Consider the following 12,956-nt stretch of genomic DNA (forward strand, 5'->3'; position numbering starts at 1 on the left):
GGGCCCCACCTCCGATAATGTACCCAGCACTCTTTAGACATCCATGATTGAGGATTTATTCTAATCAGAAATGACTAAAAGAGCTTGATACGAGCTTATGGAAACGTAAAGGAAACGTAAACGGTTTCTATCATATGATTTATTTGATTTAGAAACTAAGTAATCATACTTTATAGAAAGCTTCCTCTGATAACATGACTACAGAATACACAGACACATTTCCCTGCAGATTTCTTCCACACTCTCCTGTTTCTCCACCACTTGCTCCTGCTGTTTCTTGCCTTTGTCCCCTTTGCGCTTCAGTTATCTTCCATCCTGCCCTGCTCCCTGGAATTGAATCTAATGATGGTCTTTGAACTCTGTCCACTTACTGACCATTTGCTCCTCTGTGCCCCCCTCCCCCTCTGTGCAGCTCCGGGCCCCGCTCTGGAGACCTTTGTGGGGGAGGACGTGAACACCATGCTGATCGTCAACCTGCTGAGTGGAACGGAGTACAGCGTGAAGGTCATCGCCTCCTACACCACAGGATCCAGTGAGGCCCTTTCAGGGCGGGCCAAGACCTGTAAGTCAAAAGCAGAAACGTACCGAAATCTTTCCGATGCACTAATCTAATCCTCGGCTTTCATGCCCTCCCTAAATCATGTATTAACTTCTTAGAATCATTTTCAAAAACCCATTGAGGCTGTGAATCATTAAAACTCTGTACTCGTACTCTACCATTTCCATCCTGTGTGTTATCAAATTGAGCAACATGGCCAAAACAGTTTTCCGAATTTAGTTTAATTTTGTATCATGATAACTACGGTATATAACAATAAGGCATATTTATGGTAACTGAATAAAGGAGGCAGTATAGTAAACAATATTTTATAAATATATTATTCCTCCTACTATACTGTATTTTGATGCAATTTGAAAGATTTAGACCAATTCTCCCCCCAATATAATCAAGCATTCAAATTCAGAATACACTCACAACACAAATGTGACTTTCCTCTTGTAAGGCTGACGACCTGCACGACTAAGGCCACGTACAAACTGTCATTTTATATATACTTATATATGTTAAGAAAAGGTAAAAAGATCTAGTTCATCTCAAACATTATATTTAACTTCATCCCGGTTTGAAAACTTAAAAGTGTTTCCCCATACAGTAGTTCGCACTAATATTCAATTAAGATGAACTACAAATAGCATGACTCATGTAGCAAAAAATGAAATTGATTTTTTTTTCTTTTTCCTAGCTGTAAGGTGCTTTTTTAAGCTTTAATTCTATTTAGCTTTTCGTTTTAATTCTTCCTCAATTAAAGTTCCAGCTGAGTTTTGGAGAGTCTTCTTTTTCAACAATTCGAACCACCATCAACATGAATGCCTTCGTACGGATCTGATGCTCTTAGCAGCAGTCCCACCTACTTATAAGATACAGTTCCTTTATTTTTCTGTAACCAGAAACTATTATTCAAATGTTTAATTTGAGTTTTTTAAGTGGCTGGCTTGTTAGTGCCAGAGGCCTACTTTATGTCTCTGTTTTCTATGAATAACGGATAGTGGTTCACCATTCAGATGCTATTGTTTACATAGTGTTTTCATTGGCATAATGGCAGATGCATAACCATAAACCACACATTTAACCTCCTCTGTACTTCAGCGGTTCTTCCTTCAGAAATTCTGATCATTTCTATGTATAATGACACAATAATATTTGTATTTTTTATTTATTTCTTTAGGAAGAGACACAGAAAATGTATTAAACTGAGCACTTGAGTTCATGATGTTAATGTGCCAGATTTATAGCCTTACAACTTGATGCAATCATGATGTAATCTGTTCACACAGACTCACTCTCAGATAGTCTTGTTGCCTCTAACTTAATTGTTTGGTTGGCATTTTCTAAAGCGGATCATTTATATACCTTGTTATCGCTTCCCTCTGTCCTCTAATCTAATTGAGGCTGGAGCCGAACACCAACAAACATCAATCTCTTGATCTCCATCTGACACTTTAAATGGCAACTTCAACTAATTACATCGCCACCCTGAAGTGAACTGGAGAGTTGAGTTCTCCGGCGCTGTGGATCCTCCCGAGGCTCCCAGAGGTTTAGATCCGTCAGCGCTTCTCAAGTACAGCATTCGAGTCGTAGCCTGGATTTCTCTCTCCTGCATGATAATCAGCCACTTCACCGTGGGCTGGCCTGTGGGTGAAAAAGCTGCTTTTGACCCTGAAAGGTCATCAGTTCGATCTCCATTTCAGACGTAGCAAACAAAAAAAACATGTGTCCTTTAGAAGTTTCCTTGAGCAGGACACTTGACATCCACCCTTTCATCCACCCGTATTTTTCTCTCGAGAGTGTCAGCTAAATGCCTGCACATGCAGCACTGAGTTTCCTCCGCCTGCATGACAATTAAGCTCTTCTTGGTTGACTTGAAGGACACATTTGGGGCGTTGGGCAAAGAAAGAGGGGAAAGGGAGGTGACTACATCTTGAGAAGGTAAGGAAAGGAGGAAGAAAGATGGAGAGATAGGCGGTGTTGAATAGAGAGTATAATGATGTGAGGCCAGTGGGATCCCTGGAGATGAACCGTGTGTCATGTGGCTGGGCAGCATGTTAATGAAGCCAGTGGTCCACTCGAGATGAGTGGACTGATGCGTCACTGTCACACAGCTTTATTGTTTGACGTTTACTAAAGCTTAACCCCACGAGTCTATAATTTGTGATATCTTCATGGATTTTATCACCTAAACAATCAGAAACACAGAGAAACACCAGTTTAATATCAAGTTAAGGAGTGGGTAGGCTACATGAAATCACAAAGAGCTCCTTTTACTGAAGGCTTCCATCAATATGGTTAATTTCTATTCTCAAAGCACCACATGATACCAGAAGTCAACACTTGTTAGGGCGTACAGAGTGGTAACAAAAAGATAGAAGGTGTGATTAGGCTACCAGTCCAAGTGTGATTGGTCATTTCTCGTGTGGCTTGATTATAAAATGTGTTGTATATTGAGTGGGTTCCATTCATCAAGCTGCTATTAGCAGATTGCTATGGAACAACATGGCGTAGAAAGACAGTTGTGCACAGACACCAGCATAGTGGCTGGATGATGAAATGATACTTTATATTCATGCTTCTGCATCACAACATAGCTTCGTTGTTACTCTCTAGCTAGCTCACTCAGAGCATCACCAACTTTTTTGAGTTGGTGATGCTCTGACACACAATCTGATCTTGCATAAAAAAGTGCCAAAGATTGAGTTTGATAAAAAGTGATTTACTAGTAGTTTCACTTACCCTAAGGGACATTCACTTCTTGTTTGGAACCAGCGATGTCTGAGGCCACTCTGCTGGTAAAAGATGGATTACTTCTTTAGGCTTTTGGTTTAGTTGGTACCAAAGAGGGAATACGTTCAAGTGTTTTGAGGTCTTGGTGAAGATGAAACTGACTGTGAGATTGGGCCCACATCAGCAGTAATTCAGATGCTGTACTGGTGTAAAGGTGAATAGCAAAATTAGCCTGAAGATAAAACAGTAGAAACTAGAATGGCGCTCTCCAGAGCAGACCAAGGCTGTTTCTGTATATGTGGAAAACAATGTGTATCCACCTAGTGATTTGGATCCACTACTAAATTAACTGGCAACAGTAGTTAATGTAATGACACGTAATCACAGCATTCTCACTCACAACTGTGTTATAGTGTTCAGTGTTTCCCCTAGGATGGAGTCATAGCAGCGGTGCTAAGGCACATGGGCCCAGCAAAATGTGAGCGCGTGGAATGTTTTAATGTGTGCACGTGCGAAGTGCGCCCCGCCAATATGTTTCTATGTGTCTGCCAGCACAAGAAAGGCTCTTGAGGCCTAGTACATACAGTGACAATGTCTCAAGATTGAGCAAAATACACCTTTATTGAACATACAGTAACACAAATACTACAAATCCACATAACAAACAATCCAAAATCAAAAAGGGTCGCCACTTACACAAAATAAAATACATATATATACAGCCACCGCTATTTGTAGGGAAAAACTGGTGTTGTATCCCCTACTATTTGCACTTTACTGTTATAGTATACTTTCCCTTTGTGCCGTCTAATTAAATCACCTGCAGAGATTTTAATAAAAACCCCAACTAGTGTGTAAATGATGCATTTGCATGCAGTCTAAAATAATGCAGGTGAGGTATGTGGCTAAACTAGGAACTAGCATCTCACAGGAACATTCCTGCCTTTGTCTTTCAGAACAAGTGCCGTTTTTAACAGTCAGCAGTGAATGTGCATGCATAACATTTACATAACGACAGTGTGTGGGTTTGTTTGTGAGTGTGTGCATAAGCAGCACTTCTGTAGTGAGACAGTGAAGTGTTGTGTCTCTCTCTGTAAAGAACTCCATGAAAACTCACGTCAGTGTCCTTGAAGCCACCAGGCCAGACTTATTTAAATCACTCATCTGGGAACACCATAGTATGTGGTTTCCAATGCTGTGGAGTTATATGCAGTTTTATTATTTCAGAAGAATGCTTAAGTTTTTAGTTCAAAAGAAGCATTGAGTTTGTTTTTTGTACATCGCAACACTATTTTTGTCAGCGTTTTTTTTTGTTATATAATTAAATAGTCACATGTAGGGTTACGGTGAAAGTCAAATATGCTAAATAAAGGGATAAGGCTCTGATTGTATGATCAATATCTTGATTTCTCTTGCAAATATGTCAGAAAATTCAGCCTCTCAAATACATGTATCAAGGTGCCTTGCTTTTCTGTCAATATATCACACTAAAGTGAATATATTTGGATTATGCACCGACATACCATGACATTTCAAAACTTTAAGACTTCCAGATACCAAGAAGTACATTTCTTAGTATGTTAGGCAATTTACTAGTCCAACGATAAAACATAACTGTTAGTTGCAACCAGTTTCCCCTCTGTCGAGCAATTAAAATCACCACTGAGAAAGGTATTTACGCTGTTGATGCAGTGTTGTTCAGTAACATCATTCCAGCATATTGCAATGTTTATGTGAGTTCTATAAAACTCATATATAGACAGAGCTATTTCAAATGGGTTCTCTTTAAACGCTTCATTAATGTCTCCTTCCTTCCTGCAGTGTATCTGGGCGTGACCAACCTGAGTGCGTACCAGGTGAGGATGACCAGTTTCTGTGGCCAGTGGCAGGCTCACCGACACGCCAGCTCCTACAGAGTGGTCATGGAGTCTCTGCTCAGTGAGTACACACACCGCCTGCTCTCAGCTCTACACACCACACCCGCATGAAGCAGGTTTTAAGGCTGGCATGAATAGATCTCAAATGAGTGCAGCCTGGGACGTTTTTTTCTCCCCATCAACCAAATAAGAACAAATATAGTATTTTAATTTTAAAAATCCCTAGTGTCCACATTTGCATGTTCATTCATGTATTAATTTGTTTGTGCCAATAAAAATATTTTTGAATTATTTTAGCATTGTAGGTACAGTGATAGCACGCAGCTTCTCAAACAAATAACACAAAAGAACTTTAAAGCTGGTAGAATGTGTGAGTTGAACTACTTTTTATGCCTAGTATTTCAGATTAGCTATGTTAAAAGCAATTTATGTCTCAGAATACTTTATTCATCGCAGGGGGATTGGGGTTTCGTGAAAGTTGCTCTCTTTTAGAATGAAAGAAATAAAAGATGAAACATTTACAATTGTTTTCAAAAATATACAATTAAATAATAATAAAAAAGATACCTTTTTAAAACATAAAGCAAAACATTAAAAGTCAAATAAAATGTGCAATTAAAAAATAAAACACAAAATAAGAAAAGTTCAAATAAGGCCCTGTTACTGTCAACAGCTACATAACATTTCATTTTTCTGAGGTAAACATAATCGCTAGGATTTTTGTTTGGGTGGCACATGCATGCAAATGTAGATGACATGCATACACATAAGTATTTACTCCTCTCCTGCAAATGACTGTCTTTCTGGAGTATCTGCTGGATTTAAAACTGATGGGCTTATTAAACATGACAGCAAGTGAAAGTGGGATGAATAGAACTGTATAATTTCCCATCATCTCCTACACTGCATATCTGCACCAGTAGGAGTGGTATGCATGCTCATATCTGCTTTCATCGGTGGGAGTTTGAGTACGCAGCACACAGTGTCCACTTTCTCAGTCCCTAAGCAGCCTGGGATGACAAAGATATTGTTGTATGCCGTCAGACATAGAGACGCATCACTGAGGCGCTCTGTAGATGAGGAAGGCTTGGTTATCCAGCTGACATTTACATTTGCTGTGTGAGTTAAAATACAGGGGAAAGGCATACGGTTGGTGTTATAATTGCCAAGTGTATTGGGATTAGATGTTCTTGTTTCAGGAATGACAGTAATTACGCCGTGTTGTCCTAAAGGAGTGCTAAAGTGAATAAGAAGAAAGAATACAGACTTCTCATTAAGGCTTTTTCTTATGAACTCTTGGTTGCACCTGCAGCCTGTTCTCTCATTCTGGGATGAGACGTTCATAGGAACAATAAAAACAATACAAGTGGCTCTATTTCAATTTCTTAATCGTGCAGAAAATCCAAGGGGTGAAACGTACAATAACAACTCTTCATGTCTCATCTGCCCGCATCCTAGGAAATTGACTTCTTGGAACTGAACGCAGCTGAATATTCAGCTTTTATTAAATATCAGACATCAATCATTCAATGTTTCGCACCAGATATCTGATAGAAAAACTGAGTGGAAATCCTCAAGTGATATTTTCCTTTTACATTGTTTGTGGATAAGAAAAAGAGATGAATTACACAAACATGGAGTTATGGAAAAGATGGAATTTCCCCTAGTTTTGCCAGCATCCTCTAATTTGTTCTAATTGGCAATCTGCAGTTTTTTTCTTCAGTCATTCAGGTTTTAGTGCAGATATTTGGTGCCCTGTATTTTCCAGTAAAGTTTGATAGCAGTATATTTATTAAAGTCATAATTAAGAGCATTGAATACAGAGAGAGTGTAACATGTATACCTGACTTTACACTCTGAAACATTTGATGTTACAGAGCCTATGCACAACAGACATCCGTCGTCCCTTCAGAAACTTTAATCTTCAAATTCCCTTCGTAGTCTTTCATTAAACTCTTAATGACATACTTTTTTTTATTATATTCATCTCTAACTCTATCTGTCAAAAACAACTCTGCACCTTGCAATGAACAAAGTCATCTTGGTTATGATTTCCCCACGCCACTGGCAGAAATCATTTTGTTTTTCCCATTTCTTTTGAAACCAATAACGATCTCCAAAATAACATCAAACAACATATGGTGTTGCCTCAATTCTCTAACAATCGACCAGCGTTCAGTCACCTCCTCAAAGGTAGGATTGGGTTTAATACAGTCATCATCCGCCCAATGGAAGGGAGTAATGGCTGCTATTTATCACCTTCAAGCCTCCAGCAACAACATCGCCCTGCAATTAACGTCTCATAAAGGCACGTATTATTGCAGCTCTCCTGTGCTTCTTCACGGAGCTCCCAGTTATTGGTTCTCTCTGCACATATTAGAGCTTAATGAAGATTTATGTTTGCACAGCTGGTACATAATTACCTGGGAAATATGTGAGCTGCAGGCGATAGAGAGGAATGATGGAAAGTGTTGGGTGTGAAACAAAGAGGTAGATACAAGAGCAAAGCATAAAGCAAGAAGAGTTAGGTGTGTGTTCACAAATCCCCCTGTGGGATGGAGAGTTATTGTTGAATAGAACTGACGCTTACAGAGATTGTATATTATTCATTGCTGGATATCAGACTCTAAAGCTTAATTGACTGAGTATTTTTCAGTTATAGTTTACAATGTTGTTGTGCAGATGTTTGTGTTAATGAACTTATATTTTATTAAAGAGTCCTCTCCTGCTGAGGTTCAGGTGTATATCAGCATGTAGTGTCTCTGACATGTCTCCATGCTTTAATGTTCAAAAAGCGATTTGCACAGCATTTATATGCTCAAAAACCTTTTTAACTCACTAGTGTTATTGGGAAAACCCAGAAAGCATAATCGGCTTCTTTATCTAAATCACTAGAATCACAATTAATACTTTAGGAAGCCTTGTTTAGAATTTTTTTTTTTTTTGTTAGGAGGTTTTATTGACTTGCTTGTTGTGTTATTTTGTAAAGGTCCCCTATTATACTGTTTTTCATCAATATATTATAGGTCTCAGATATATACAAAACATGTCTCTGAAGTGTTTGGCTCCAAACACCAAACAGATCATTGCAGCATCCCATAATCCCTCTCTGTCTGTTACTTTAGATGAAAATAAGGAGCCCCCCCCACGCCCCCCTGGACAGTGGTTCCCAACCTGGGGGGCGCAAAAATCGCAGGGGGGGCACCAGGCCTCAGATGATTTGAGGCCTAATATCATATTTAGACTTTCAACAGGAGTCATTTGGGGGGGTTCTCGCGGAAAAAGTTTGGGAACCCCTGCTCTAGGAGGAGATTCAGGTGATAAGGTGTGGGGGGGGGGGGGTTACCTTGGTTGGTTATTGGCTAACGGCTACATCGTTATGACATCATAAAGTGGCAAAAATCCGATCAGCTCATTTTCATTTTTATATAAATGGATCAGGACAAAAAGTGAGAGAAACTTTTTCCTGAAACTTTCAGAACCTCTTTCCACAGAGGGGACACATGTTGATGTATAAAAGACATGGAAAAGTAGATTTTGCATAATAGGTGAATATTTAATATTCAAATTTAAAACATATCAGTGCAAAAAGTGCCAAAGATTTGATCCCAATGTGTTGTGTGTATTTGTCCCTGCAGATGGTCAGAAGCAGGAGGCGAGGCTGAGCGGAGGAGCCAACAGACACTGCTTGAACAACCTGAAGGCCAACACGCAGTATAAGATGAGTGTGTACGCTCAGATGCAGGATGGCACTGAAGGGCCCGCAGTCACCATCACTGAGAGAACATGTAAGTGACCCACAGACTCTTTCACTGACACAAATACAGTGTATATACGATTTTTGATAATAGATCTGATTGTAATTCAATCAGGAGAGACAGTTTTGATGTAAGAGTACATATTTATTGCCAGAAATACACATAAATGTAAAGAAGTTTTGGCGATTAGGCCCCGTTTTGCAGGAATATAATTCGGGAAGGGAGAACCGATCCGATGAAATCCCCCGGGGTCTAGACACTGGTGGTGGTGAATGGATAGCTGGGGTCGGTCTGAAGGGGAGTGGCTTAGCTTGACCCTGGATTCAGATGGAAGGGAGGTGAAGAGGGGTGGAGGAGGGTTGCGCCGATTCACCTGGAATGAGAGCTGTCAGAGGGGAGAGCAGATTTAAAAGGTTTAGCGAAGCGCTATGATAGGCTTGTGAGAATAGAGCAAAGTGGTTGGTTAAGCTGGGGAGTGACGCCCCCGATCACTTATTGAGAGGAGAGAGAGTAGTGACATGGAAATAGTGAATGAATGAGTAAAGAAGGTCTTCCTGGTTTAACTTGCGCTGAGCTTCATTTGTATGAAAACATTGAACTATTATTCAATCTTTTTGATATTCTGCTGTTCCCATTTGTGTTTACTTCCTGTCTGTCTTCTGCTGAATTTTTTCAAATTGACCATTCAGAATTTAGTATTCAAGTAAGTCGTAATCTGAAATGACTAGGACTGGCATAGCTGTACAATTATTAATTTCAGCATAATTTAAAACCAGAAACTTACACTTGAGTTTTAATTCAACTTGGAGTTGTGTCATTGACGTACATTGAAGCATGTGTCTCATTTCATATGTATTCAGAAATTCATTTTAGTCAGTCATTTCAGAACACTTAACCCTGGAAAGCATTTCAGAGATGCTTATAAACATATGTATTTGCCGTACGCACACCGTGTGAGGCTGTAATACAAAAACAAACTCAAACAGACTCATCAAGTACTGTACCTCCTCCATACAACGTGTCAGACTCCTGTTCAAATGCGCCTGTACATGTGTCATAATAACAATAAAGCAGAAACACATGCTTAACTAACACACTCGTACAGAAATGGCTGTCAGCTGTCATTGTGTATAAAAGGAGCCCATCACCGGCTGGGAGGACTATCACGTCACTTTCACAATAAAACATCTTTCATCCTCGTGGGAGCTTCGGTTCTTACAGACGTTTGTTCTGCATCGGCAGGCCCAAACCCACTGTCTGCAGAGCAGGGACCGAGTGTGGTGGGTGGGCACACGCTATTTTCTGTTTTGTTTTCAATGAACTGTTGCAAATGTTCCTATTTTAAAAGGTATTTTCCACTCTTTTTTTCCATTGTTTTTTTCTTGAAACATACTTTAGTTGTTGAAGCCATTTTACTGTTAACAGTGATGTGCCCTAAGGTCAATGGTTAAGAAGGCGATGGCTAGTAGAATAGCCAGATTTACACACATATTAACCCCATTTGAAACATGTTTGGTATTTTCTGTCTCTTCGTAGAAAGTAGGTCCTTAAGCTCAAGCATTGGTGTTCCATTGTTAATCACTCCCTGGTTTGATTGATGATTTTTGCAGCAGCTCAACATTGCTTTCTTCCGCTAGCTAACGTAGACGGATAGCTAGCGTTAATTAGGTTGGCTCAAGACACGCTCCTTCAGTGAGGCACATGTGATGCTGCCTTACCTTGTGCTTTTTATTGCAATTGTATTGTATCTATTTTCATTGGACAGGTGAAGCCCTGCCACCCCTGACCGCATGTCCCTGACAGTTAGATCTGATACAATTCTAAATGCTAGCTTCACTGAAAAGATGAGGGCTTTTCAAGTTTAACACACCTAGTCGAACCTCACTTGAGCTAGAAAATGCCCTGATAATATCTGTTGCTGTGACGTCGGTAGGGATGGGTACCGAGCCCCGGTATTAAAGGGGCTCCGGGGCGTAATTATTAAAGACAGTGGTACCGTTAAGCTCCGACGTTATCGGTGTTTTTATCGGTACTGGAGACATTCATTATTGCTACATAAACATTATATTGCAGATTTAGTTTCGCCAACTCCGTTTCTAATATGCAAAAAGAAACGCGTCTATGATGCATTTTCACACTAAACGATCTCCATCTTCTCCAGGTCATGAACGTTAGGCATCCTGTTGTGATTGCAGTTGCTCTGGTGAACACAACACTAAGCCAATAAGTTGTGGGTTTTTTCCACTACTAACGCAAAGTACTACTAATTTGCTGTTGAAATGAAGCCAATTGTGGGTTGTTTAAGTGAGGACTCTGTAATGATTTTGAACCATGAAAAAATGGTCATTAACTCTCTAGCTATCTAGCTATCTAGCTAACAGCCGTAATCGTCAGGGCACAGCAGCAGTGTGTGATTAGAAACAAAACTACCCGTTCAAAATTCAATTTTAAGCACATAACATGCAGTGTACTAAGTGAAGTATCCAAATTGAGACGTATGAAAAACTAGATAAAAGAATGTTGAAGTATTTGTTAGCGTGAAGCTGCTCCCTCAGCGCTGTAGCTCTGCCCAGCACCTCCACATGATTTATTGCTTTGTTTTGATGCAAATGAAAGCCGGAGCCTTTTCTCCAAATGACTCTCCTAACCGCTGCAGGCAGCCGCTGCTGAACGCTCCCACCTGCCGTCACAATTCATCCGCTGCCTCTGGGATCTGATTTAGTGCCTAAGCAGAACCAAATGAGTAAACTGTGTATGTGTTTGGGAGGGGCTGCAGCTGGTTTATCTATTTTCTAGCCCCCCTACTCGGATAAAGGTAAGGAGTTGAAAGCAGAGACAGTTCTGTGATCACTAATCACCAAATGACACAAGAGCTGAAACCACAGAGCAGAGCAAAGTTATTTGACTCATTGTCCCGCCTGACGCTGGCTCCTCTCTTCTCTTGTTGTTGTCGTTCTTTTAGGAGGGGACATTTTATTACGGGCTTTCATAGCATGTGGTTTACGATCGATGTGGTCATGATTGCAGGTTTTCATGCCGCCACGTGTGTCTTCTTTATTTTGGCTCTCTACACAGTACCCATCCCAACCCCAGCACCAACCACGCCCCCCAGCACCACACCGTTACCCACAATCCCCCCTGCCAAGGAAGGTAAGAGTTGATTTAATACTATTTAATATTATTGATTGTCTCCTGTCAATTTCCTGATGATGTATTGATTTGCTTTCCTATTTGAACAGGGGTTTCACGTTTGTCACATTCAACATGTTTATTTATATTCGCAGTGTAAAGTCAATTTGTGTTGGCATACTTCAGGAATATACCGCAGCCGCAGAGATGGAGAAATTGCCAAAATACACAAGTGTAGTTCAAATGTTATTCTATCTTATTTCTGCTACATTATACTTCCAGTAGCATACCTTTTAGAGGTCAATACTGTACCAAAGATTGTGCAATAGTTACATTTCTTTATTGTAAATGAATGAATCTGAAGTTCATCTTACACATTGATAGCTCTACATAATAGCACGTAATAAACAATCATCTGAGCTGAAAGGGTAGTTTTGCTTTTCAAATGATTACTGTCATCTAAAGGAGTCTTAAACTTCATTGATTTTCTTTGACTATGACAGTTTAGTGTCAGTCAACAGTGACACTTTAAAGAGAAGAGTAAAAACACTTTCAACTGTTCTCCTGCCAGTGATGTGCCTTAAACACACACAAGCTAAATGATGGGATATAAAAACACAGGCTCAAAGAAAAGTGAAAAGTGTAGGGAGGATTCTGAGTTCAAACAGCCACACAGAGATGACATATCATTACAGAGATACATCTTTACAGAAGGTTCATTTAAAATAAAAGTCAGAAATATAAACCCTGGTGGATTCTAGATTTGTTCCAGCATCTCAACAAACATGCAATTTCAATTCTTCACATATATCTGTCACCACAAGTCAGCATGTTTTGTAACACCTCAGCGTTATACCAGTATGTCTGAGGGGAGTAAAGGGAACACATCATCAGCTGAGGCACAGGACCACG

At 39.9% G+C, this 12,956-nt stretch overlaps 1 protein-coding gene across 2 annotated transcripts in view; it reads left to right on the top strand.

Moving 5' to 3' along the window:
* The window catches only part of col14a1b (collagen, type XIV, alpha 1b), a 219,327-nt gene that overhangs the window by 150,062 nt on the left and 56,309 nt on the right, over positions 1 to 12,956 (top strand). For both annotated transcript variants that reach the window (XM_079654484.1, XM_079654485.1), the window contains exons 22-25: positions 413 to 562; positions 5,102 to 5,218; positions 8,796 to 8,945; positions 11,991 to 12,065. In XM_079654484.1, the coding sequence (XP_079510610.1) occupies positions 413 to 562; positions 5,102 to 5,218; positions 8,796 to 8,945; positions 11,991 to 12,065 (492 nt within the window). The remainder of the gene's footprint in view (positions 1 to 412; positions 563 to 5,101; positions 5,219 to 8,795; positions 8,946 to 11,990; positions 12,066 to 12,956) is intronic.

The sequence above is a fragment of the Notothenia rossii genome (genome assembly GCF_949606895.1).
Source record: "Notothenia rossii genome assembly, chromosome: 10".
Lineage (NCBI taxonomy): Eukaryota > Metazoa > Chordata > Actinopteri > Perciformes > Nototheniidae > Notothenia > Notothenia rossii.